This window comes from Trematomus bernacchii, unplaced genomic scaffold (genome assembly GCF_902827165.1).
Source record: "Trematomus bernacchii unplaced genomic scaffold, fTreBer1.1, whole genome shotgun sequence".
Lineage (NCBI taxonomy): Eukaryota > Metazoa > Chordata > Actinopteri > Perciformes > Nototheniidae > Trematomus > Trematomus bernacchii.
In genome coordinates this window covers 3,964,944-3,988,886 of record NW_022988066.1, presented here as the reverse complement: position 1 = coordinate 3,988,886, position 23,943 = coordinate 3,964,944, and the positions used below count along the sequence as shown (strand labels likewise).

Genomic DNA, 23,943 nt, shown 5'->3' with positions numbered 1-23,943 from the left:
TTTTGGGCCATTTGATGATCTAAGGAAGCTGAGAGAAAGTTAGATAATAACCAAGTTGGGTCATCACCATCACACCTTGGATTTTTGGTTTCTTGTTGTCTTGAATAAGGAAATGAAGATCACTTCTAAATAGTCTTTGCAAAGTTACCCAAATGCCTAAATATTGAAGATACATGTTATGCTGTCAACATTCCATATTATTCAGATGGAAGTACTTTCATTTAAACATGTATATGTTTAATTTTTTTTTTTCCATTGCATTGACCCTTGTTTGAAGAGGCTCCCCACTGAGAGTGCAATCCTCCCCCTTTCCAAAGCTAACCTCTGTTCTACACTGCTCAATATCTCCCTGGGTTTTCTCAGCGGGGGTTCCTTTCATCGGTTTTTCTGACAACCTGAGACGTGTTCCTGGGGTTTTCTTTCTGCATTGTAAGCTAACACTTCAGCACCCATGTCTTTTTAGAAAGATAGTACAACACTTCTGTTAGCCTTTCAAAACTATAGCTCCCATGAGGCTTTGACAGTGTGCCATAAGGCTTCTGAAGTGATATGTTGTAGTGGATTGCCAACAAAGTTAACACAACATAAAGTGTGCCGATGTCCCCTCCTGCTGCCCATGATCCTTTGTGTTTTATCAGGGGAAATAACTCTTTAATCTTGAATGCATATTTATAATTACATGCTTACAATAAACATGAAGTACTTTTAAGAATGTTCTCTGTAAAACAGATTCTGACTGTGGATGAAACTGACCTGTGTGAATACATGATATTCCCATCCCTCATCAATATTACACTGCTCATCAATGACTAATTTTAATAAGTACTGCTGGGTATCCCTAAAAGCTATGAACATTTATTAAATTGTCTGAACCCAGGACATTAAAAAGTGTAAATCTCCTGAATACTGAAATTCATGGTGATATTTAGTCAGGGTGATTTGCAAGAAAAAGCAGATGAATCAAGAGGAACTGCATTTTTTGTTTATATTACATGTTACTTGTTAACTTGTTTTATCCAAAGCGACTTACATACTCAATACTGAGGACAATCCCCACAGGAGCAATTTGGGGTGAAGTGTCTTGCCCAGGGACACAACGACATGCTGACTGCAGTGGGGTTTGAACCTGTGCTCCCTTGATCCGAACACCAACGCTCTATCCACTGCGCCACACGCCTCCTTATATACATGTTAAATGTCAATGGGAAGGCCAGCAGTGAAATTGTTCCCAAAGGAAGAGTCCCAAAGTAAAGCCAAGTGTGTACTCGACACACTCTGATGGGTTTAGGTTTGACAACTTGGTCTCTTTATTATTGTTCACTCTTTATAATTGGCTTCAAACTCAGGTAGCGATGATGGTTTGCAGTTTTAGTGTCTGTGAAACGATACAGAGCTGTAAGGGACTGTCAACCTCCACCCATCCATTCAAAATGAGTCAATTAGACAGGGTGAGCTGGGCCTGCTAAATAGCATGTGATGTGATAATAACAGGTACACATGTATACACCCTTGGGTTAAGGATCTGTCTTCATGATACATGAAAATAAAAGTTGTATAAACACTCCAAAAGATTTGTTTTTCCATGTAGAAGATATTCGAAAATCTCTGTAAGTCCATACAAAAACCTGATTAAAAAATAAAAAACAGTTAACTTCTTAGTCTTTTCAACCTCGAAATGCAGGTGTATGAATAACTGATTAAGCAATTGTGTCTTACGACTGCTCTTCGGTCATCAGTTACTGTATTTATTATAATGATTAAGTAGTATAAAATGATAACATTTATAATTATGAATAATATAAAACTAATCAGAATGAAGTTGAGCGCAGCAAATTGTGTGATTGTCTCTGACGAGATAAGACAGCTGTGTCGGCAAATATAATAATACATTATTCTTTTGATTTGTAATTTGTTTTCTGAATCACCACTGAATTTCTCTCTGTCTCTCTCTCGATGTTGATGTGTCTTTTAGGAAGGAATGGGGAATCTGCAGGTGACCAAGGAAGGTGTCAGACTGGAGGGAGTGTCCGAATTCTTATTGCCTCTATACGTCAAAGAGATCCAGTCTCGCAGGGTAAGATTAGTCGTAGAAAAAAAGCACATGCATTGTTTGACTATTCACTGTGAGATTTTAATAGATTTGAGTCATCCTGCAATCAGTTCAATCTGTTCAGGGTCAACTGCTTTCATATATTTATATCTCCAAGGTGGCGAAAGCATTATGTTTTCAAGCTGCCCGCTTCTCCTTCTAAGGCGATAACTCCAGTTTTCAGTATATTTTTTACTGAATATTACATGAGGTGTGTGTGTGTGTGTGTGTGTGTGTGTGTGTGTGTGTGTGTGTGTGTGTGTGTGTGTGTGTGTGTGTGTGTGTGTGTGTGTGTGTGTGTGTGTGTGTGTGTGTGTGTGTGTGTGTGTGTGTGTGTGTGTGTGTGTGTGTGTGTGTGTGTGTGTGTGTGTGTGTGTGTGTGTGTGTGTGTGTGTGTGTGTGGTGTGTGTGTGTGTGTGTGGTGTGTGTGTGTGTGTTGTGTGTGTGTGTGTGTGTGTGTGTTTGTTGTGTGTGTGTGTGTGTGTGTGTGTGTGTGTACGCCCCTATGTTCCAATGCCTCAAATGAGCAGAAATCAGATGTTGTCCTCAAGCTCTATTCGTCATGTATGTGACATATTATAGACTTGCATATGATGCAGCACTCTTCCATGTCTCCATTCATCACACAGAATCATCATCGATTCCGTCAGCTGAGGCAACACTGACACTATGTCACTCTATGTAGGACAATCCTTATGAAATTGTGTGTATGGGTGCTCAATATCTGTGTGTGTGTTCACATGTGTTGTGTGTATGTTTTTGCATGTGAAGTAGAATTTCAACTGCACAGCAAGAGATTAATGCAGTGTGAGAAAAGGTTTTTAGAGAGTACTTGTCCATGGACAAGTGAGTTTGGCAATTTACTTGTCCGAATACATTTTTCATTTGTCCAGAATGGACAAAAATTGGGGCCACTGGAATCTTCTTCTTCGCCAACGTATTTTACTTTTCCCCACGATTTTTACGTCACCGCTAACGTAAGTGAGCGGTAAGATTTTACTGCATCACACATAGGGTTGGGTATAGTTTGGATTTCAACGATTCCGGGTTCTGCTTTTCGATTGCGGTTATTTTCGGTTCTCGATTCCGGTTCTTTGAGAGGGTCAAAATAAGTCCCATGACAAACTGGGAGAAAAACATATTTATGAAAACATTAAGTCAAATCTGTATTCATATTTAGAAATCACTTCATACTGTTTAATTTCTTACGGTTATTGAATACAATTATATAAAAATAATCTCTGCATTGTTTAGTTAGTTCTATGTTGTGCAGTTTGAGAATGTACAATTGGCCCAGTCTCCTCTGATGTTATACTGCAACCTGCTTGTGAGACAGAGTCCAACCACACATGTCCAACACATAGGCCTAATAATAATAATAATACATTATATTTATAGCCTATAGGCCTAGCGCTTTTCTACAACTCAAAGACGCTTGCATGCTTACACATGTCCTGCAATACACATGCTGCCGCTGCTCACTGTTTGTAAAAGTAAATAAATACTATTTTCATTTCAATAATGTATTTTCTATACCCTGCTTCATAAACAATACTAACATCCCTGTGCTCCTCCGAGTCTGGGGGTCGGGGGATGTGAGGACAGCGCGAGGACACAGACAGGGAGGCTGCTTTACTTCATAAAGGAAATGGCGTCAATATTAACATCAGTTGCTTATAAAGGTTATGTTCTCAATATTTGGTGAAATACTTTTTCTGATAGTTCTCTCTCTTTTGGCGTATGCTGTTAATACACATTTCTTAAAGGTAGGGCTTCCTTTACCACTTTTGGTGCATAGAGGATCCTGAAACGAGGGGTTACGTATGGTAACCCTTGTGATATAAGCACAGGCGGAGCCCTCTACTGGACTCTATGGGTACTACCTTATCATGCAAGCATTCACCTACTGAGATTTCTATAGACGTAGCCGGCCCCGGGGCGGGCCTACCTGAATGCGCGCGCATCTCACCGTATAAAAGGAGGCTTCGCCTCCTGACTGTCATCCTACACCTCTCTTCAGCGAGCGGTATAGGACAGACAGTGCCCCGAGTAGAGCCCCGATGTATACACGCGCTGTCGTCCAACAACACCGTTCCACCCCACTGCCCCTGACCGGCTTTCTGGTCAGCAGCCGCTGCACCTCACTCTCCTCTACCTCGGTTGTAACCATGGAGAAGTCTGGGCTGCGGCTGACAGAGCACACTCTGACGCGTTTACCTCGCGAAAAGTGTGCTCGGAAAACAGTGCTGAGGGCTCCCCCCGTCCGCCCATAGGCAGACGGAGAGAGTCCCCAGCCCTGTATGGGCTCACTATGCACCACCTCTCCCGAATCCCTAAGGAGCACGGGGAGAGCGCAAGTGCCCCATGTCCCCAGACACTGACCCCGTGCAGAGTTTGCGTGGACTATAGTGTGGAGGGCTCTCCCCTCCTGCCCCTAGGCAGGCGAGGAGAGCCCTCCAGCCCCGTAAGGGCCCAGTGCACACCACGTCCCCCGGGACCCTACAGGGGGCCCGGAAAAAACATAAGCGCATTACGCCCGGGGAGGGGTTCAGATGCCCACTGACCCACAGCCCTCCCCCTCCTCACCAGTCCTGTGTTGCCCCAGCAAGCACAGACGAGGAGAAAGAGCCAGACATGTCCAAGAGATAAAACGTTATGAAGGGGCCTGGCGTTGACCAAGACGCCGCCATGCATATGTCCTCCACACTCACACCGTTGAATAAGGCTGTTGACACAGCCACAGCCTGTGTAGAGTGTGCTCTCCCCGCCTGTCCGTAGGCATGTGCAATGCACTCACAGAGCCAGCTTGCCAGGCGTTTCTTGGACAGAGCTTTCCCGGTCACCCCGCCCCCGAAGCACACAAACAGCTGTTCAGTGCATCTAAGGGCAGCCGTGGGCTCCACATAACATGCTAGCGCACGCACCGGGCAGAGGAGGTGCAGTTTAGCTTCCCTGGCCCCACTATGGGGTGGAAGACTAAAGCCCCCTAACTGAATAGCCCTCGACCTGAACGCACTCCTTAGGCTCTTGGGCACAAAGGAGGGGTTCGGTCTGAGTGTCGCCCCGCTCTGGTCACCCCGGATCAACTCAGGGCCGATCTTTTACTGGTCCACCATAATGTCCCCTTTACCATTACGGTAAACTGCATTAAGCTGCACCCTCTCCTCTGTGCTCCGAGCCTGAATATTTTGTCCAAATACTCCAAGGTGTCTCGGTCCCGTGGCAGCGTGGGCAGAGGTTTCTTTCCCTCCGCCCAACCAGCTGCCTGCCGAAGCAGATGGGCCGCCAGGCTCTCATCGAGGGGGGGCACACCGGGACACGCCGTGTCCGAGCGGCCCTGCACCCTGATGATACCCGCCATGGCTGCGATTGGGGCCTTCGTCTTTAATGGCCGCCGCCACGTCGCCTCCACACACTGCCAGATATGTGGCAACGGGGGCGAGAAGAAGGCCGGCTGCGCCGGGCCGTAACACCCCTGCCGAAGGCGGCTTACAGGCCTCGGTGGCAGCGGTGGGCGGAGCGGTAAGCCCACACGCTCCGCCGCCAGGGTCATCACCGCCGGGAAGTCCAGACACGCAGACCTGTGTGCTGGACCCTCCTGGCCGCCGGACCCGAAGGTACCAGACAACGAGGCGTCCTCGTGGCCTTCCTCCTCCGCGAACGCGGCCCCTCGGGAGGGTGAACTCGAATGGCACCTCGTCATCCTGTTCATCCATCTCCACCACCTCGAGGTCCTGATCCTCCACCTCCTCCTGCGGGCCGAACTTCACCCGGAAATGATCGCCACGATGTTGGCGGCTCAGCCGAGGGATCATCCGGCAGGCGTTACAGGCCCCGGGGCCGGCTACATCAATAGAAGTCTCAGTAGGTGAATGCTTGCATGATAAGGTAGTACCCATAGAGTCCAGTAGAGGGCGGAGCCTGTGAGAGATATAACACTAACACTACACTACTATATAACACTATTTGCACTGATTTGCATTGAGAAGTGCGCAAAGCATTACCGACTGTGTTTAAAGTAAAAACATGCCGTACTGCTGTTGTGAACTACACAAATATATTCTTAGATTTAAATGCGTGATTTTATTGGAAAATGCCATGTAGTCTCCCACAGTTAGTTATGACAGATATGGTAACTAGTTTTAAAAAACACTCAGAAAAAGTGTATTTTATATAATATACATAATGCATACTAGTATATGTTTTTTGTCAGAGAAAATGTATGAGGGATAACATCAGGAGTACCTGAGAGCTCTGGTGAAAGATGTGCTTATATTTACATAAGCACGGTACTGAGGATGGGACAGCATACTGATAAAAAGAGAACAGGAAGATGGTATAAAAACAAACCATGAGTGAGAGAAGATCACTGAAGATAAAAAAAACGAGGGAAATAAAGATAAGAGTGTAGAAAGATGATGAATAGTGAAGAATGACGCGAATAGATGGAACGAAGTTAGACGAGAGGTGCTTTGAAGGCCAATGAGGAGAAAAAAGTAATTAGGGAAAAGGAGAAGGAGGGTTGTAAGAGGAGATAAAAGGAGGATCAACAGACACGTGTTTAGACGAGGTTATGGGTGGAATAAATAAGTGAGAAACTCAACTTCAGTCTCTATGTTGTTTACATTTGATATTTATTTTTTACTTTGAAGTGCATAGCAATAGAATAGAATGAGGTTTTCAGCAGTGTTTGTATCAAAAGTGTTGCGAATGCATGGCATAATAACCCAGAGCAACATCAGGACGGCTTGTACAGATGAGACAGTGGATGCAGTAACTCCTGTTTTTTCAGTTGCAGCATAAATCAGGTTTTCACTACTTCAGCTGTTGCTATTTCATTATTTGCATCCACTGTATTGCTAGCTTTTCCCAGATGATGTATATTTGCTTCACATTGAATGCATAAGTCCAATTCCTGTGAACAGCCTCACAAATCAGGAGTACATAACAATTCAACTGCATTGGGGTTACTGTGTTGGTTCAGTTTTGAAATATATGTAATATTGTGAAGATAACATGTAATTGTCAAGATTAAAGTCAAGTCAATTTCACACACGAACCACAATCACAAACTATTCTCAAATAATTTAACAATATGTACAACATATCTCTTGTTTTACACTTGACAAAGATAAACTCACAAATTAATACAGATCTAATGATTACATTTGTTATATCTTGTTACAGTGAGTAAATAAATACTTATCTAATGGAAATCATTGATGTGTTTCTTATCAGTGTAACCATTTCTAGGCTTGATAAAATATACCTGCATATTGTTGTTGTCACACACATTTGGATCAATATCCTTGTTCCCATGTTACAATCCATCACCTTAAAGATGACTGTAATGGTATTCCACGGTAAAGGGCCTTTCACTATACAGGTAGTTCCAGTGGGATATAAATGCAGTTCACACTTAAACAACATGATTGAACATCTTCCCACAGCTGTGAACAGTGTGGGAAGATGGCGCCTGTGTCGGCACGCCGCTCCCTCAGCTCTCTGCCTTTAGCTATCCTGCTTTTGTTCTATGTATGTCAGAATGTCTCTGCTCTGCTCGTCTACGATCGCCAAGCTCTCCTCCACCTCAGACCCTCATTGGAGTTTATACTGCTGCCCAAACCTACATCTGGCAACCATAAACCATAAAGCGTGGTGGTGCGCTTGTCCATCAAAAAGCATACCTGACGGCTTCTTCTGGGACTTATCCACGCATCAGATGTCATGGCCCTCCCGCTGCATGCCATCTGAGGGATCGGTGGATTCGCCCTGTCTTTCCGGAGTTGCGGCCTCTGCTGGGCCCGCTGACAGCTCCTCCTGCCCGACTGACTGCTCCCGGCCCGCACGGCGTTCAACACGCACATCTTCGTCCGCTGAGACGCACTACACCTTCAGCCAGCCCGGAGAGAAAACTTTGCATGGCTTTGCTAAATGCTAGGTCAATAGCAAACAAGACGTTCCTGTTAAATTACTTCTTCACCTCTCGTGAACTGGATTTGACGTTTCTGACGGAGACCTGGGTCCACGCTGGCGAGTATACACCGTTCTCTGAACTTCTTCCTCCCGACTGTACATTCTTCAGCTCCCCCCGTACCACCGGCCATGGTGGGGGCATAGCTTCAGTGTTTAGAGCTAGCCTCCAATGCCGATTGCTTCACCCTGTAACTAGCTATGCTAGCTTTGAGTTGCAGCTTTTTGAACTGAACCCGGCCTCGCCTATACTCTGCGCAGTCGTGTATCATCCGCCAAAGTGCAATAAGGATTTCATCAATGACTTTTCTGACTTTCTGTCCGGGATCATGGTGAAATATGATCGTGTTTTGATTTGCGGAGACTTCAATTTCCATGTGTGTTGCGAGTCCAAACCTCTGGTTAGGGACTTTTTAAATCTCCTCGATTATTTCGGTCTCATTCAGTCCGTGGCTGGCCCAACACACGGAAAAGGACACACTTTAGATTTAGTATTATCGTTTGGACTGTCTGTCTCTGTGGAGGAAATCTGTGCAGCAACGGGTATCTCAGACCATTTACCGGTATTGTTTACAACTCCGATCCCTTCCGCAGGAGTCGAATCACGTGCCCCTGCGCGTCGTCTGCGTTCAATTAACCCCTTGACTGCCTCACAGTTTTCTGATGTTTTTAATGCTTCTCCGATCTGTAAATTAGAGGTGAACTTGCTTTTAGCGCTGATGAGCTTGTCTCCATGTTTGACTCGACATGTACCCTAATACTGGATTCTGTTGCTCCTTTTACGCTTAGACGCACCAAAGTTCTCTCAGAGCCGTGGCTCAATGACTGTACTCGCGCTCTCAGAAGCACCTGCAGGTGTGCAGAGAGAAAATGGAAAAAGGATAAACTCCATGTCTCCTTAGAAATCCTTCGTGCTTGCCTTTCCGACTACCAGACGGCAGTCAAAGCAACCAAAACAGAGCTCTGTTAATCTCCAAAAACAGCCATAAACTTCAGGTTATTTTTAATGTCCTCAACTCGATCATTAATCCCTGTGATGTTTCTCCAATTGTGCCATTGACTACTCTCTGTGATAAGTTTCTTACATTTTTTATTGAAAAAGTATCTGCTCTTAGGCAAGCCCACACTAGTGCTACCCCAGATCCTGCTCCTTTTCTGTGCCCTGCTGTCCTAGACCACTTTGAGCCTGTATCCCTCTCTTCTCTCTCGGATTTAGTCATGCACCTGCGGCCGACAAACTGCACCTCAGACAGCATTCCCTCTCGCCTTCTCAGAGATGTTTTCGAATCAGTTGGAGCAAGTATTGTATTACTTATAAACACCTCTCTTAGCTCAGGATGTGTCCCAGCTGCCTTCAAACATGCCGTGGTCCAGCCACTACTTAAAAAGAAAGATCTCGACCCCTCCATTCTTGCGGATTTTAGGCCCATCTCCCAGCTACCTTTTTTATCTAAAGCCCTGGAGCGAGTAGTCTACTGTATGTCCAGCTACAGTCGTTCTTAACCACGCATGGCATCCATGAAAAGTTTCAGTCTGGCTTCAAACCCATGCACAGCACTGAAACAGCCTTTTTAAGAGTTTTTAATGATCTGCTCCTAGCCGCCGACTCAGGTAGCCCAGCTGTCCTGGTGCTGTTAGACCTGACAGCTGCCTTTGACACTGTGGACCATAGCATCCTGTTGTCACGGCTTGAACAGTCCGCAGGCATCACAGGCTCTGCACTTGCATGGTTCAGGTCCTACCTGACAGACCGTAGCTTCTCAGTGCAGCTAGGTGCCTTCTCCTCTGCTAAAGCCCCTCTTACCTGTGGGGTTCCCCAAGGCTCGATTCTGGGCCCCATCCTTTTTCTACTGTACATACTGCCCCTAGGTTCTATTCTCACAAAACACAACATCCCCTTCCATTGTTACGCTGATGATGCACAGATCTATCTGCCTCTCAATTCAAATGTCAACTCACTACAGCCGTTGATGGACTGCTTAACAGAGATCAAATCCTGGCTGAGCCAACATTTCCTCAACCTCAACGAGAGCAAGACCGAGGTCATCTTTTTTGGACCCCAACCTCCAGCCTCCCCGGTTGAAATTCTGGGCTTCCTCAATAAAAACATCCTCCCCTCGGTCATGAACCTTGGAGTGACGTTCAATAGCGCTTTTAAATTTGATAAGCAGGTCAGCACCGTAGTCAAGACCTGCTTTTTTAAAATACGACTATTGGCCAAGACCAAGTCGTTTTTATCTTTTAAAGACCTAGAAAGGGTTATTAACGCCTTTGTTACCTCGAGACTGGATTACTGCAACGCTCTGTATGTGGGTATGGACCAAGCATCAATTAGACGCCTGCAGCTAGTTCAGAACGCAGCTGCACGTCTTCTCACTGGCCATAAAAAGCGTGACCACATCACCCCAATTCTGGCCTCACTACACTGGCTTCCAGTTCGGTTCAGAATTGATTTTAAACTCCTTTTATTTGTTTTTAAAGCCCTAAATGGGCTGGCTCCGGCCTATATAGCCAAACTCCTCCATCGCTACACCCCAGCCAGAGCCTTAAGGTCGGCTGACCAGCTGCTGCTGATAGTGCCCAAGACCAGGCTCAAAACCCGAGGGCACTGAGCATTTGCAGCAGCTGGCCCTAGGCTCTGGAACACTCTGCCCCTCCATGTGAGGTCGGCCCAGACCCTAGGGGTTTTTAAATCTACACTTAAAACTCACTTCTTCTCTCTGGCCTTCTAGTCTGAGCGGAGCACGACTCCTGACATTTCCCAGTGTGTGATCTTTTATTTGTGCAGTTGTATTTGTTGTAAAGTGTTTTTATTGTAAAGTATTTGTATTGTATGTACAGCACTTTGGCTCGACCAAAAATTCAATGTGCTATATAAATAAAACTTGATTTGATTTGATTAGTCAATTGCATCCCATTGAATGTATTCTAAGATTGCAGTGAATAATATGCTGCTCTCTGACTTTGAAATGTTGAATTATTTAACTGAGAACGTGACACATTTTGGGATTGTGTGAATGTCTCCCAGGTCTGATCAAGCAAGGAAAGTTTATTTAGCACCTTTAAACACAAGGCAATTAAATGTGCTTAAAAACAGTCATTACAAATTAATAAAAAGTAATAAACATACAACAAGCTTATATAAAATAACACAGGTATGAATAAACATTACAGTGCAGTGTAAGATATGAATAGTTCAATTAAAAGCAGCGGCAAAAAGAAAAGTCTTCAGCCTGGATTTAAAAGTAGTAAGAGTTGCAGCGGACCTGAAGGTTTCTGGAAGTTTGTTCCAGATATTTGAGCATAGTAACTGAACGCTGCTTCTCCATGTTTAGTTCTGACTCTGGGGACAGAACGCTCACCAGTGCCTGAAGACCTGAGAGTTCTGGATGGTTCATAATTTAGCAGTAGGTCAGAAATGTATTTTGGGCCTAAACCATTCAAAGCTTTATAAACCTGCAGCAGTATTTTGAAATCTATTATTTGACACACAGGAAGCCAGTGTAAAGACTTCAGAACAGGTGTGATGTGATCCACCTTCTTAGTGTTAGTGAGGACTCGAGCAGCAGCGTTCTGAATCAGCTGCAGCTTTCTAATAGATTTTTTTAGTGAGACCTGTGAAGACACCATTACAGTAGTCGAGTCTGCTGAAGATAAAAGCATGGACAAGTTTTTCCAAATCCTGCTGTGACATTAGTCTTTTAATCCTAGATATATTCTTGAGGTAGGCTGACAATATACTCATCAACATGTACTATAACAAAATAAAATAAACATTATTTATGTAAAATTATATTGATTAGTTCCAAAAACTAAAACTGATGTAGTAAAAAAAGAAGGAAAAAAAAGGAACCTATAGTTATACATGAACACAGAAACTAAGAACTCATTGAAATCATACCATGTCATTAATCAATAAAAAAAGCGACACAAACATACTCAACTACCAAAAGAGGATCCCTTGGGCCTGGATAACTGGAGGAGATGAGAGTACTTCAGTATCGAGAGCGATGGTGAAGTGGAAATAGAGATAAAGACAGAAAATTGCAAAAAAGGAAGTGAAACCTTCAAATGCAATTATTGAAGGTACTGGGATGAATGGCGTAAAGAGAACCGGCAGCCAACATTATGTTGATGCACGTTGACAAAGACAGGACAAACAGGCATATCACTTTACATTATTACTCAAAGTGAGGGTCATCAGGACGGAAAGAAGGGGGGAATGAGTGAGATAGAAGAGGAAATGTTTTTTTTTCATAAATCCAGCAAAGAGGAGACGAAGGTTAATATTTTTTATACACCTAAATTATTTCAATAAATAGGTTTAGATTACTGTGGTAAACAAAGCGATTGGGAAACTACAACTTAGAGTTAAATGTGTTTCCAGGCCTGAAGTAGCCGTTAGGTACAGTATACACACCAGGGAATGTAATTGGACCAGTAACATAACAGCAAAATTGATGTTTCATAGAAAGTGTTTTTTTTCTATTTTCAGTTTAAAAGGAGAAAGGACTAACCATTGGTTATAAATATCTGGGTAACCGGTTGCCACTCGGCACTTCCCTGAATTCATTACCGTTTGCTAAAGAAAAGATAAATAAAACCCTCCAAATTTACCACTGATTTTTTTTTTTACTTTCTTTTGACTAAATTGGTAAGTTTGTCTTAACAATTTATGTAATTGCTGATCAATTACAGAGTTTTGACATCATTTTTTTGACAAATTTGAACATCTGCCAGCTAATCAGCATTTTCTGCTGACATTGTAGTTTCATGAAACAGGATTATTTTGTCCTGTATGCTATTTTCCTGAAAGATAAATGCATCCACATTTCCTCAGTTCCATGTCTCTTAGTTTTATTAAAGATATTTAAAAGGCTGTTAACACTAATAAGTACAAGTTTTAACATAATAAGTTACAGATAGTCATACCAGCACCCTTGTGACAAACATTCATTTGAAGGGGGGTAGTATGAGTGTATTTTTAAAATTACAAAAACATGTTTATGTGCTTTGAAATGAACATTATAAGAAAATACATTTTAGAATATAAAGAGAAGTAGGAGAATGGAGGAGAGAATGAAGATGACGTATCCCCCACGCAGCTACATTATGCCTTATACAAAAACATCACATACACACACAATTGGCATAATCGGGGCCATCCCCCAGCAGTGCATTGTGGGAGAGGTAAATGGAACATTGTGACTCCCAGGGAGAGCTAAATACAGAACTCTGCACATGAACCACACTAACAACAACAACACACTGAGACATTGTATTGGCTGGTTTAGGAAATGGCATTGTTCAGGAGAGAGAAAGGTAACTTTGGTGAGGAAGGGAAGGGGAAAATGGCGAAAAGGAGGAGGCAGAAAGACAATAGGCTTGTTTGAGACGAGCTGCGGCTCGCCTCGAAAGTAGACGAGAATAGCCGATCGCAGCCGGGGGATGTCTCAAAAAGCTCGCCTGAAGTCGGACAGCTCGGAGTCGGCTTCTTCTTCTTCTTCTTCTTCTCTCAGTTTTTGGGCGGATTTCAAACAACTTTAAGGTGCATACTGCCACCTCCGGAGTCGGCTTGACTCGGTTTGCATTTATAAATGCACACGGCATCTATTGCACGTCTGTCCGTCCTGGGAGAGGGATCCCTCCTCTGTTGCTCTCCCTGAGGTTTCTCCCATTTCCCCTTTAAACTGTGGGTTTTTCTCTGGAAGTGTTTCCTTGTATGATGTGAAACGTAAGGACAGAGGGTGTCGTATTGTCATACTGATATTCTGTACAAACTGTGAAGTCCACTGAGACAAATGTAACATTTGTGATATTGGGCTATATAAATAAACATTGATTGATTGATTGATTGATAAAGAATGGACAAATGTGTTTAATCGTTAATGTCAGATATGTACTAAGTAAATACATTTGTTCCTGCTCAAGATTAGATTCAACTTTATTGTTATTGCACAGATTACAGGTACTGAGACAACGAAATGCAGTTTAGCTTCTAACCAGGAGTGCATAAAGCAGTAAAGTGAAAAGTAATGTACACAATCTACAGAATAAAATATAGAATGAATTGAATGATGAAAAAACAGTGAGGGGTATGAATACACTATATACACAGTAGCCTAGCCTAGTATGAACAGTGTGTTGTATGAATATGCTAAGATAAAGTATGACAACGGTAAGCAGTGCAAGTATAGTATAAAATATATAGATATTAATGTTATGATGATAAACATTGTGGAACAATGATGAAAAATGTAAATGGAAGTGGCGACGTAAAACGGACACAAAACAACACACTTTTGCCGAGCCAATGGAGAGTTTCATCTCCTGCACGGGGTAAAACCCACCAATGAGCGCTCAGCTCGAGATACCAGCGAGTCGTTTCCCATCAAGCATTTCGCTTCCGCAGCCCGGGGAGAGAAACTGCGCCGCCTCGCCGCGCCTCGCTCTCAAGTCTGCGGGCGTCTTTGTCCCGCGAGATTTCAACGTCTCATGTAGGCGAGCCTCCAGAGCAAGTCGGACAAAATGACTAACCATCATGCAACGCACGAGCAAGACGTTGATCGCAATTGCGCAGGTCTGCGCAGGTCTCGCTTGTCTCAAACAAGCCTAGTAAAAGGGTCAAAGGGAGGAGAGCAGAGGGTGCTAGAACAGATCTTAATACATGATAAGGAAATTGGGAAAAGAGCAAACAAAGTAGTACAGGCTATGTGATGAAATAAAGACAGCTTTAATACCCAAATGTGTGCTGCAAATTCTGCCATACTTATTACAGTCAGTAAGGTCTTTGCACTTTCATTTTTGAAATCTGCTAAAAGGGTCACATGGTTTAATTATGGTCTTTCTTGTCTTTTCTTGTCTGGTCTGGTTTTACATGCCTCGCAGGTAAATAGATATTAGAGTTTGGTTTGAGTGAGGTCAAATACATCAACACTGCTGGCACTTTGCCAGAAAAACCTTGCACATAGCTGTTTAGATTTGTTATTGTTAGTTATTGTTAGGTTATAATAAGCTCATATGTTGCTATGTTAACCTGTGGGTGTGCATGCTTTATAATGTATTCATTCAGTAGCATGGATGACAGATAATATCCTCCTAAAGACAGCAAACACAACTGTGCAAATCATGTTTTAACTACAGTATTTTGTTATATAACCACAGTATATGACAGGCACAATCACTACACCATCCCGATTTACCTATGTTTCAGCCAGGCATAATATTATTGGGGATCAAGCAGGAACAAGAAAGCAGTGGAGAGGCACAGCAAAGTACTCGGCAGGCATTTGATGGCACCAAGGAAAGCTTTGATAGAAACAGGACCTCGAGCAATAACTGTGTGGCCACAGAATAAAGCTGGTTAGCAGCCAAAACCTCCACCAGCCCAGGGAGAAGCATCACAGGCTGGCGCTTAGAAGACACTATACCAGGGTTCTGCCAGAAAAGCTGTTAGGCCCCGCAGCCAAGTTGGTCATGTGGGTTGTTGTGCGAAAACTCAGTGGAGGGGCTTGTCACTACAACAAAGCTGGTCCACCTTAAAGATCAGCTTACCTTATGTGAGCCTGAGCCGTTGTTAATGCTAGCTTCAGGGCTAACCCCCTTCACTTTAATTTGCAGGTAGCAAGCACGACACGCCGGGAGCTTGGCCTGGGTCTTACATTTTCTAATCTAATATCATGATATTTTAAATACCCCAATTTCGATATACCCAGGATTTCGTAGGGCTGATTATTGGTTCTTTCACAAAATGTTTGAAGTAAGACAATTTTTATAAATAATCATCAGTAATGTGACTAAGATGACTACGAGGGTAAAGGCAAAATAAAAGAACGGCAATAGCAAAAAGTACAACTTTCCCTCCCTGCTCGATTTGGCATCGCAGCTGGTGCTTTTTTGTTTTGTTTTTCATTGAAGTTACTTTATTTTAAAGATAATTTGCATGGTTACAGTTATTAACACCTGGTTTAAGTTAAGAGCAGAACATTATTTAAATTATAACATAGTATAAACATCTGTTGAATTTTTTAATCCCTCAACTATGACCTCCTTTTTTCTTTTTCCACAGTATGTCAACAGCAGCTGGCTTCTTTTTGCTCCTATCATAATAATCACGCCCACTTGAAGGTTTTGTCAACATCAACGTGTTTTGTTTGGGGCATTTGCCAACGACTGATGCTGTAGTTTCTTTTTAAGAGGACATTCTGTTTTGGCAGCAAGGCAACATTAACTATTTGGCACATATAACATGAAAATCAGCAAATGAGCTGTACTCATAAGTGGCTGGTTTCAATGTACAAAGAGGAGGGTAATTCACCAACACCTAGTGGCCACTTGTGATATGTTGGGAGATTATCAGTGCTATGGTTGTGCTGCGTGATTTCCAATTTTGAGGCTCTTGTATTTTTCCTTCTATTTTTACAGTCTGTATAGAATGGATGATTTAAATAGTAGATGTGCAGTACTGGGATGATGATTCCATTGTAAGCTAAAGGCTGTGGGATTATATTCAGAGCAGCAGGTTTTTTAGGATATATCAAGCTTTGTGTGTGTATTTAAAAAAACACACTATGGATTCACTGTTCCCTCTGTGCCTTGCCCTCATTGCTCTATTTCCACAAAGACCTGCAGTGACACACACATACACACACATTTACTCTTTCCACTAGGCCCTATAATTGTCCCCATAGGGACCCCATGATGACCTATCACCGCCACAGGAGGCACAAAGAAAATGTCATTTATTCTGCTCTCTTGTAGTTTCTCTTTCTTTTGATTTAACTTTTCTTTTTATGTCGCTCTTTTCCCTTTTGTTATGCCTCTCTTACCAATTCCACCTGTCTATGACTTGTCTTTCTCTCTCTATCGCCTTCTTTTTAGGTTGGTTTGGTTCTGTCTTTCTCTCTCACCCCTGTAGTGATACTGGCTCCCCGGAGACTGGCCTGGTTATGTGCAGTAGGCTGCCTGGATAAGTGCTTTATTTCCTGGGGAGGAAAAAGATCTCTGGCACACAAAGCGATGGTAGTGTAAACGTATGAATATAAAGGGACAGGGGTTGAAGCCAGCAAAAGGATAATTAAAACTGAAAAACAGACGGAGATTGAAAAGCAATAATGAACATAGGAGATGAAATAAAAAAGTTTAAAGCGACAATAATTCAAGAACTCCTCTCAACCATGTCTTGTTCTGCTGCTTCAAGGAAGACTGGAAAATGTTGGGGGTGGGTGAAGGTGGGAGGATGCCATAACTTTATTTTTGCTGTTTGTCAGTTTTAGATTTATTACTCCTTCTGTCTGCCTCATACTTTCTCTGTGCTTCTCCTCTAGGGACCTGAGCTAGCTGAAACTTCTCCAACTCTGGAGCTGTAATTGAATAGCAGAGAGTTCTAATGGAACATTAGACTGTTCCCGTCTTGGCAGGCCCTATTGATTTTGACTTTGCAGCATTGTAAACAATCTGGGCTAAATGTAACTGAACGGATGCAGACCTTGGTATAGGCTATAATTCCAGGGCTTTTGCTGTTGCACTGTTGCACTGTGGCATGTAACTGTTACAGTGTGGTGCTGTGTGACTTTTACTGCATGTTACCCAGGGCGGCATTTGTTTGCAACTTCTAAAGAATAATAGCAAGTCATGTTTGTTTGTTTCACTTTCTATTCATGCCTTCTGTTTGTGATAAAGAACAAGGATGCCTCAAAGTACAACTGTCAAGCATACTTGATTTTAATTACGTGTCACCTGGGGTGCATGATGCCGGTGGGTTTCATCTCACAATATTAGCTTTTTTGATTATATTTTCTTTTTGTTTGTGTTGCATCAAGGAAAGATTGGCATGTTTGTATATCGACGTTGCTTTTCATCTTTGTGAAGCGTAACCTTTTGGGTAAAAACTTGTCACTTGGACACACTGTCAAAAGAAAGTCCAACTGCTATAAAGGTTTGATTTGTCATCTTTTAGTGGATGTGATTTGATTCATGAACATTCTGTAGAGGTGAGGAGCTTTGATGCAATTCACATATTTTTACTACATAAAATACATTATATGTACTAGATGTTGCATTTGTTGTCCTGGTTGATAAGACCAAAAAGGTGAGTCAAAAACAAAAGTATTGCGCTCAAGTTCCACTTTTCATACCTTAATGTTAAGGGTATTCCAACTACTACACTTGCCATGAATTGTTTCAATGCAATGCAGTGGGTTACAGGCTATGGGGATTATTCTATGTATTGAAAAAATATGTATTACACACATCAAAGGTTATCCCTGCGTTGTGGACTCCATATAACATTTCAGGCCTTAGATCCATGTCATGCTTATTATTTGATCTCACCCAGCTTCTATTCCCTATCTTAAAATACTTTCTTCACTGTATTTCATTATTTCCGTTCCCTATTGCTTTAAAAGTGTATCTCACCAGTCTACCATAAAATAACACTCAACATGTGGCATCTCCAAGTCCAACAATTGTAACTTTATTTGATTTAAACAGCATGTCACCTATAGCTACTTGAGAATTTCTCCAGCCTTCCGCCAGCGGATATGAGTGACTAAGACACACAGTCGGTGATCATAAGTGTCCACGTCAGAAGATGAGCCCTCCACCAAGGAGACACATGCAGATGGCTTGTCAGATGTCTAAGCTTTTTCAGTGTCGCCCACAACATAACAAAATACATTCAATAAAAAGTATTTACTGCCAGTGATGCTCTTTGAAAATAATAGAATAAAGAAAGTAAAGTTTGACTCAAAGAGGTTTGAAGAGATTAGCGGGGTCAGGGGGTACCGTTGTGATTTGATCATTATGCGGAAAGCAAGAATATTTAGACTATGCTCAACAATATTGTGTAGATGTGCTTATGAGTGTATATGTGTGTGCGCGACTGGCTGCATATTTGTCTGCCTGTGTGGGCAAATATTACAAATTCCTATGTGTCCGTATTATGAGTGTCCGGAGCGTACCGGTTTGCCAGACATGGTCGTGACCCATGTAAAAATAGTCTCCATTAACATTTAACAGCATTTTTTCAGAATGTCAGGCAAATGAAAGTCACATTGGCCCTGGAAGGGAGAGAGGAAATGAGACAAAATGAATAAGAATACTAATCCCTTGTTCCAAAAGATCACTCCATGCCTCCCTGCAGCTGCTGTCTCAGAGGTCACATCATACAAAAGCCACAACAAATCCCCTCATCACAAAACTTGACTGGAGAAAAAGGGCACGTCACGCCGCACCATGTCAAATCTGCACATTTTGATAGTGCTGTCATTAAAAAGGATATTGCTTCACCTAAAATCCATTGACATCTGCTTGCCGCTTCCTTGTCAAGCCAAAATAAGAACAATGAGAAACTGAAAGTAAAAGCCTTTGCAAACAATAGTGCTGGATGTGTCCCCATACGTTATTTTAGTTTGAAGAAGATTAAACCCCTTAAACCGATCTGTCATAGTTAAATCATATCTTACATACAGCAAACGGCCCCCTTCCCTAACCTAAGTAGATAATATGTTATACCACTAAAGCTTTCAGGAGAAATTGAAATAAAATGAAATACTGGTTCATATGTAATACCTTTAACTGGGTATAGTACATTTTCTTAGCTTATGTTATTCAGCCTTTATTGTTTCAACCAAGACTAACAAAATGTTTAACTTGTAATCATCTATTTCATCTCTTTCCTCACACCACTCCATGATGCTAAGCACTACCTGCTCTGGAACATCTTACCTTTCCTTGTAACTAATCCTGGCTCTAGGCCAGGGGTATTCAACTAAAATTCAACGAGGTCCAGTTAGAGAAAATCTCCCCATGCAAAGGTCCGGAACTTCAAAATGTCTAACTTGCTTTATGAATTAGTGTGATATATTGAAGTAGCCTGCAGCTGTATCAACGTCTGCATGTAATCAACAACTGACTGCCAATCAAATAAAGAAAGTACAATTCATAAACAACAATATTTATTGTCAATTAACATTGAACTATACAGATATACAGTAAAATACTGTGGATATGTGTAATGTTCCTCTCAGGCTGCATTTAAAAATAAAATAGAGAAAATAAATAAAATAGCTTTGTTAACCGTTTCACATCATGACTTAACAGTTTCAGACGATTATGTAAGGGATAATGTGCAGCGACGCGGTCATTATGGGTAAAAGAACACCGACAGGCAGATCAGGAGCCCGACGCGAAGCGGAGGGATCTAGATCGGCATGAAGGTGTTCTTTTACCCATAATGACCAAGTCGCTGCACATTATCCCGCTTATTACATGGCCACATTCTCAACAAAGTAACGATATGACTCCCAATATTAATTGAAATGCTTTTATTTTTTTAGAAAATGTTTTTAATGATTAAAAACATAGTTGTAACTGATTTAAAATGACATTCATCCGCTACGAAAAAAATAGTCCGTTGTTGATGTTTGAACTAGGCTGTTGCAACGGCAGGAACTGCTTCGATAGCAACTAACTCTGTGCATGTTAGCATTTGAGCCTTAGCTGTAATTAACATTAACCTGAACGTTTCCATTAATAGTACAATGTGACATGGTGAATGGGAAATCTTTAGGGATATTGAGATCAACGTTTCTGTCCTCGATCGTCTCCCCTTGCGGGGGTTTCGCAGATGACACATCTGAAAGCACAATTCCCAACATGTAAAAAAACGGGAAACAATATTGCCACAGTTGTATCGCTACCGCTAATGTGTGTGTAAGGACAGACAACATGGAAAGGCACTGACCCGATGTGGTGCTATTTCCTGGGTTGGAGGACAGGATATTGCTCCATTTCTCCCTTTCGGTTATTGTTGGAGCCCAGTAACTCTTCAGGCTGCTCTCGCACCTGTGCCCAGTCACAGACATGATCTCTTTTGATCCAAGACCAGCCTGAGAGAGCAGTTGTACAGCCGTGCTTCTCAAGCTATGGTTTGTGTAGCGCTTTGAAAGCTGGGCTGCCTGGCTTATTGTGGGTAGCATTTGCCCAAGGAAATTATGTCCCATGGGCTCACGTGAATACCACACTGATTCACCGTTGAGAAGCTGTTGGTCCTTTTTTAGTGGGTGAAGGTAGAAGGCTTTGGCGTCAGATGGGCACAGGGAAACATACTTTTTGAAGCTGGCAACGGGGCAATTTCTCCGCTGTTTTCTTGTCCCTCTTGTCTTTTTCTTTTCTTCACTGGGGACTCATCAGCCACTAACCATTCCTCCAAATTACTGTGCTCTCCAAATATATTAAAATTAATGTTAAAATCCTCCATGTTGCTATCACACGACAGCGGAAAACTAAAGACAAGCAGACAGTTTGCTTGCTTTTCAAACTGTTAAATTTGAAAAACAGTTAAATGACCGAACTTCTTTCTGAGCGTCTCTTGTCTTGTCAGTTTGAAAAGCAAACTGCATGTAGTTTGCTTTTCAGCCAAACTGTATACAGTTCAATCGACCGGACTTCTTTCTGCAGATTTGAGCGTCCTTTAACAACGGTCATAAATCCTTGACAGCGGTCTGTCTGTTCTGGATTAACAACGTGTCACGTGTTCTGAATTGACCAATCAGAATTGAGTATTCAACTAAACCATGTAATAAAGAACAATATCAGTCTTTACACATCATAACAATTGAACAGTTTTAAAGTTTCTCTTTCTTTCCCTCTTATATTGCAGTCCCTCACTCACTTTTTTTAATTCAGTGTGAGAATTGAGCTTGAGCTTGTCCTGCCAGGAGTTTAAATCTGGGCTGAAATGGTGTCAGGGCCATTCTCATACACACATGCAGGTGCTCATTGGTTAGCCTCGGTTAGCCTGCGCTGGAACAATATTTAGTTTCTGTGACCTCAGTTCTGACTTGAGAGGGAATGTTTGGCCAAACACTTTGTGTTTTGTCTCATAGTGGCGTTTTGGCACTTTTAATGAGCGCCACGGTCTCTGAACAAATGAGACACACTGGTTTTGGCTCCCAGTGGGCAGGATGAACATGAATGAGTCCGTCCACTCAGGGTTAAAAGCTCTGTTCTCACTGTCCACTTTCCTCTTCTTGGAGAGCGCCATGTGTAATTATTTGTCTCTCCCTGTCTGCCGCTAACACGCCTGTTCACTCTCCTCTCCGCTTCTCTCCCTGTATCGCTAATTATTCTCTTCACTCCCTTTCCTCTCCGCTTCTCTCTGCCGCTCTCTCGTCTCTTCTTCTGTGTTTCTCTCCCTGTATCGCTCACTCGTCTCTTTCGCCCCCTGTAGGCAGCGGTTAAAATAGAATCGCCCCGTCAAAATTGAAATCCCCTATTAATGTATTGATTATAGGTCCGGGTCCGTATAGGTCGGCGCCTGGGTCCGGATCCGGACCGCGGTCCGCCTGTTGCCGACCCCTGCTCTAGGCAGTATATCCCTCCACATCCATAAATGCTGCATTGCTGCCATGGAGAAAGTAGTAACCATTGAACACAAGGCTATCAGCTGTGGGCCAACACTCCATTTAACATTTGATTTAGAGACCTACACATGGTCAGGGTTGTTGATAGTTGGCTGGCTCTTTTCTTGAGGGTAGTTTTTATTACCTTAACTAAAAGTGAATCTATTCTTTTAGCTCTTTATAGCACTTTGTTTGTTCTATTTTAGATGGCTTGGTTTCTGTGCAGTAATTGGCATAATGATCAGGCAAGCAGATAGCTTTGTACTGACAAATTTATCTTGTAGCCCACAGCTAGTTTCAGTAATAGCATCAGTGGGAAAATGAGGGCCTATATTAGGGGAAGGGACAGTCGTGACAGAGATGTTTCATTCCCCAGCCAGAGCTACGCATTTACTCAAGTGCGTTAAAGCATTTGTTCAGTGTAATCACCATATCAAATTAAGTGTGTATAAAATATGCTCGTACATGAGATGGATTCATGTTAACTCTACTGGCTCTAACAGATAGCATGAATTATAGCATGATAAGTAAAGATATGTTTAAAAAATAGTCTTTCATGATCAAACTTGTCTAGGATAACCTCTAATTTGTGCAAATATCCCTCTTACTGTACATACACTACTTTAATTTAGAATACAAAGTCATATTTCAATTAGTGATGTTTATTATTCAACTCTTTAAACACACTTACAGACACATATATATGTCCTATGTGTTTAAACTAATTCACTATTCATTTTTGATTCTATGTATATGATTGAAATATATATAAGCAGTCTAAACACGTTATTATACTAAAATAACTCACACCTTGTCCCTGTAGGTATTATGTATTCAAAGGTTGTTTCCAAGGGAACGGTCAGAATCCACTGTGTGAAATTAATTAACGGTGGACATTTGAATTAATTAACTGGACGTGAAGTGGCATTACACTGCTCTGGCCTTATGACATTAAACACACTCATCCAGACACACACAGGCAAAGACACACATGCTTGCACTGAGAAAATTCACACAGATTAGATTTAATTACCAGTGTGTAGATCATTGGTACAATGTGGTTCAGCCCTAATTACATATTGTACTGTTCCTCTGTGTGTGTGTGTGTGTGTGTGTGTGTGTGTGTGTGTGTGTGTGTGTGTGTGTGTGTGTGTGTGTGTGTGTGTGTGTGTGTGTGTGTGTGTGTGTGTGTGTGTGTGTGTGTGTGTGTGTGTGTGTGTGTGTGTGTGTGTGTGTGTGTGTGTGTGTGTGTGTGTGTGTGTGTGTGTGTGTGTGTGTGTGTGTGTGTGTGTGTGTGTGTGTGTGTGTGTGTGTGTGTGTGTGTGTGTGTGTGTGTGTGTGTGTGTGTGTGTGTGTGTGTATTGAGAGAGGGGCATGACAGAAAGTGGATCAGTTGCATTGCAGTTACATGACTGCAAACTAAGCAGGTTTCATTTTCTGCTGCTCGGCTCCAACATTCACTATTCTGTAGACTAT

The 23,943-nt window shown here is 42.4% G+C and overlaps 1 protein-coding gene across 1 annotated transcript in view; it reads left to right on the top strand.

Moving 5' to 3' along the window:
• LOC117474733 (zeta-sarcoglycan) overlaps positions 1-23,943 on the top strand; it is a 283,850-nt gene that overhangs the window by 163,332 nt on the left and 96,575 nt on the right. Inside the window, exon 3 of the mRNA XM_034120724.1 lies at positions 1,973-2,074. Within this exon, the coding sequence (XP_033976615.1) occupies positions 1,973-2,074 (102 nt within the window). The remainder of the gene's footprint in view (positions 1-1,972; positions 2,075-23,943) is intronic.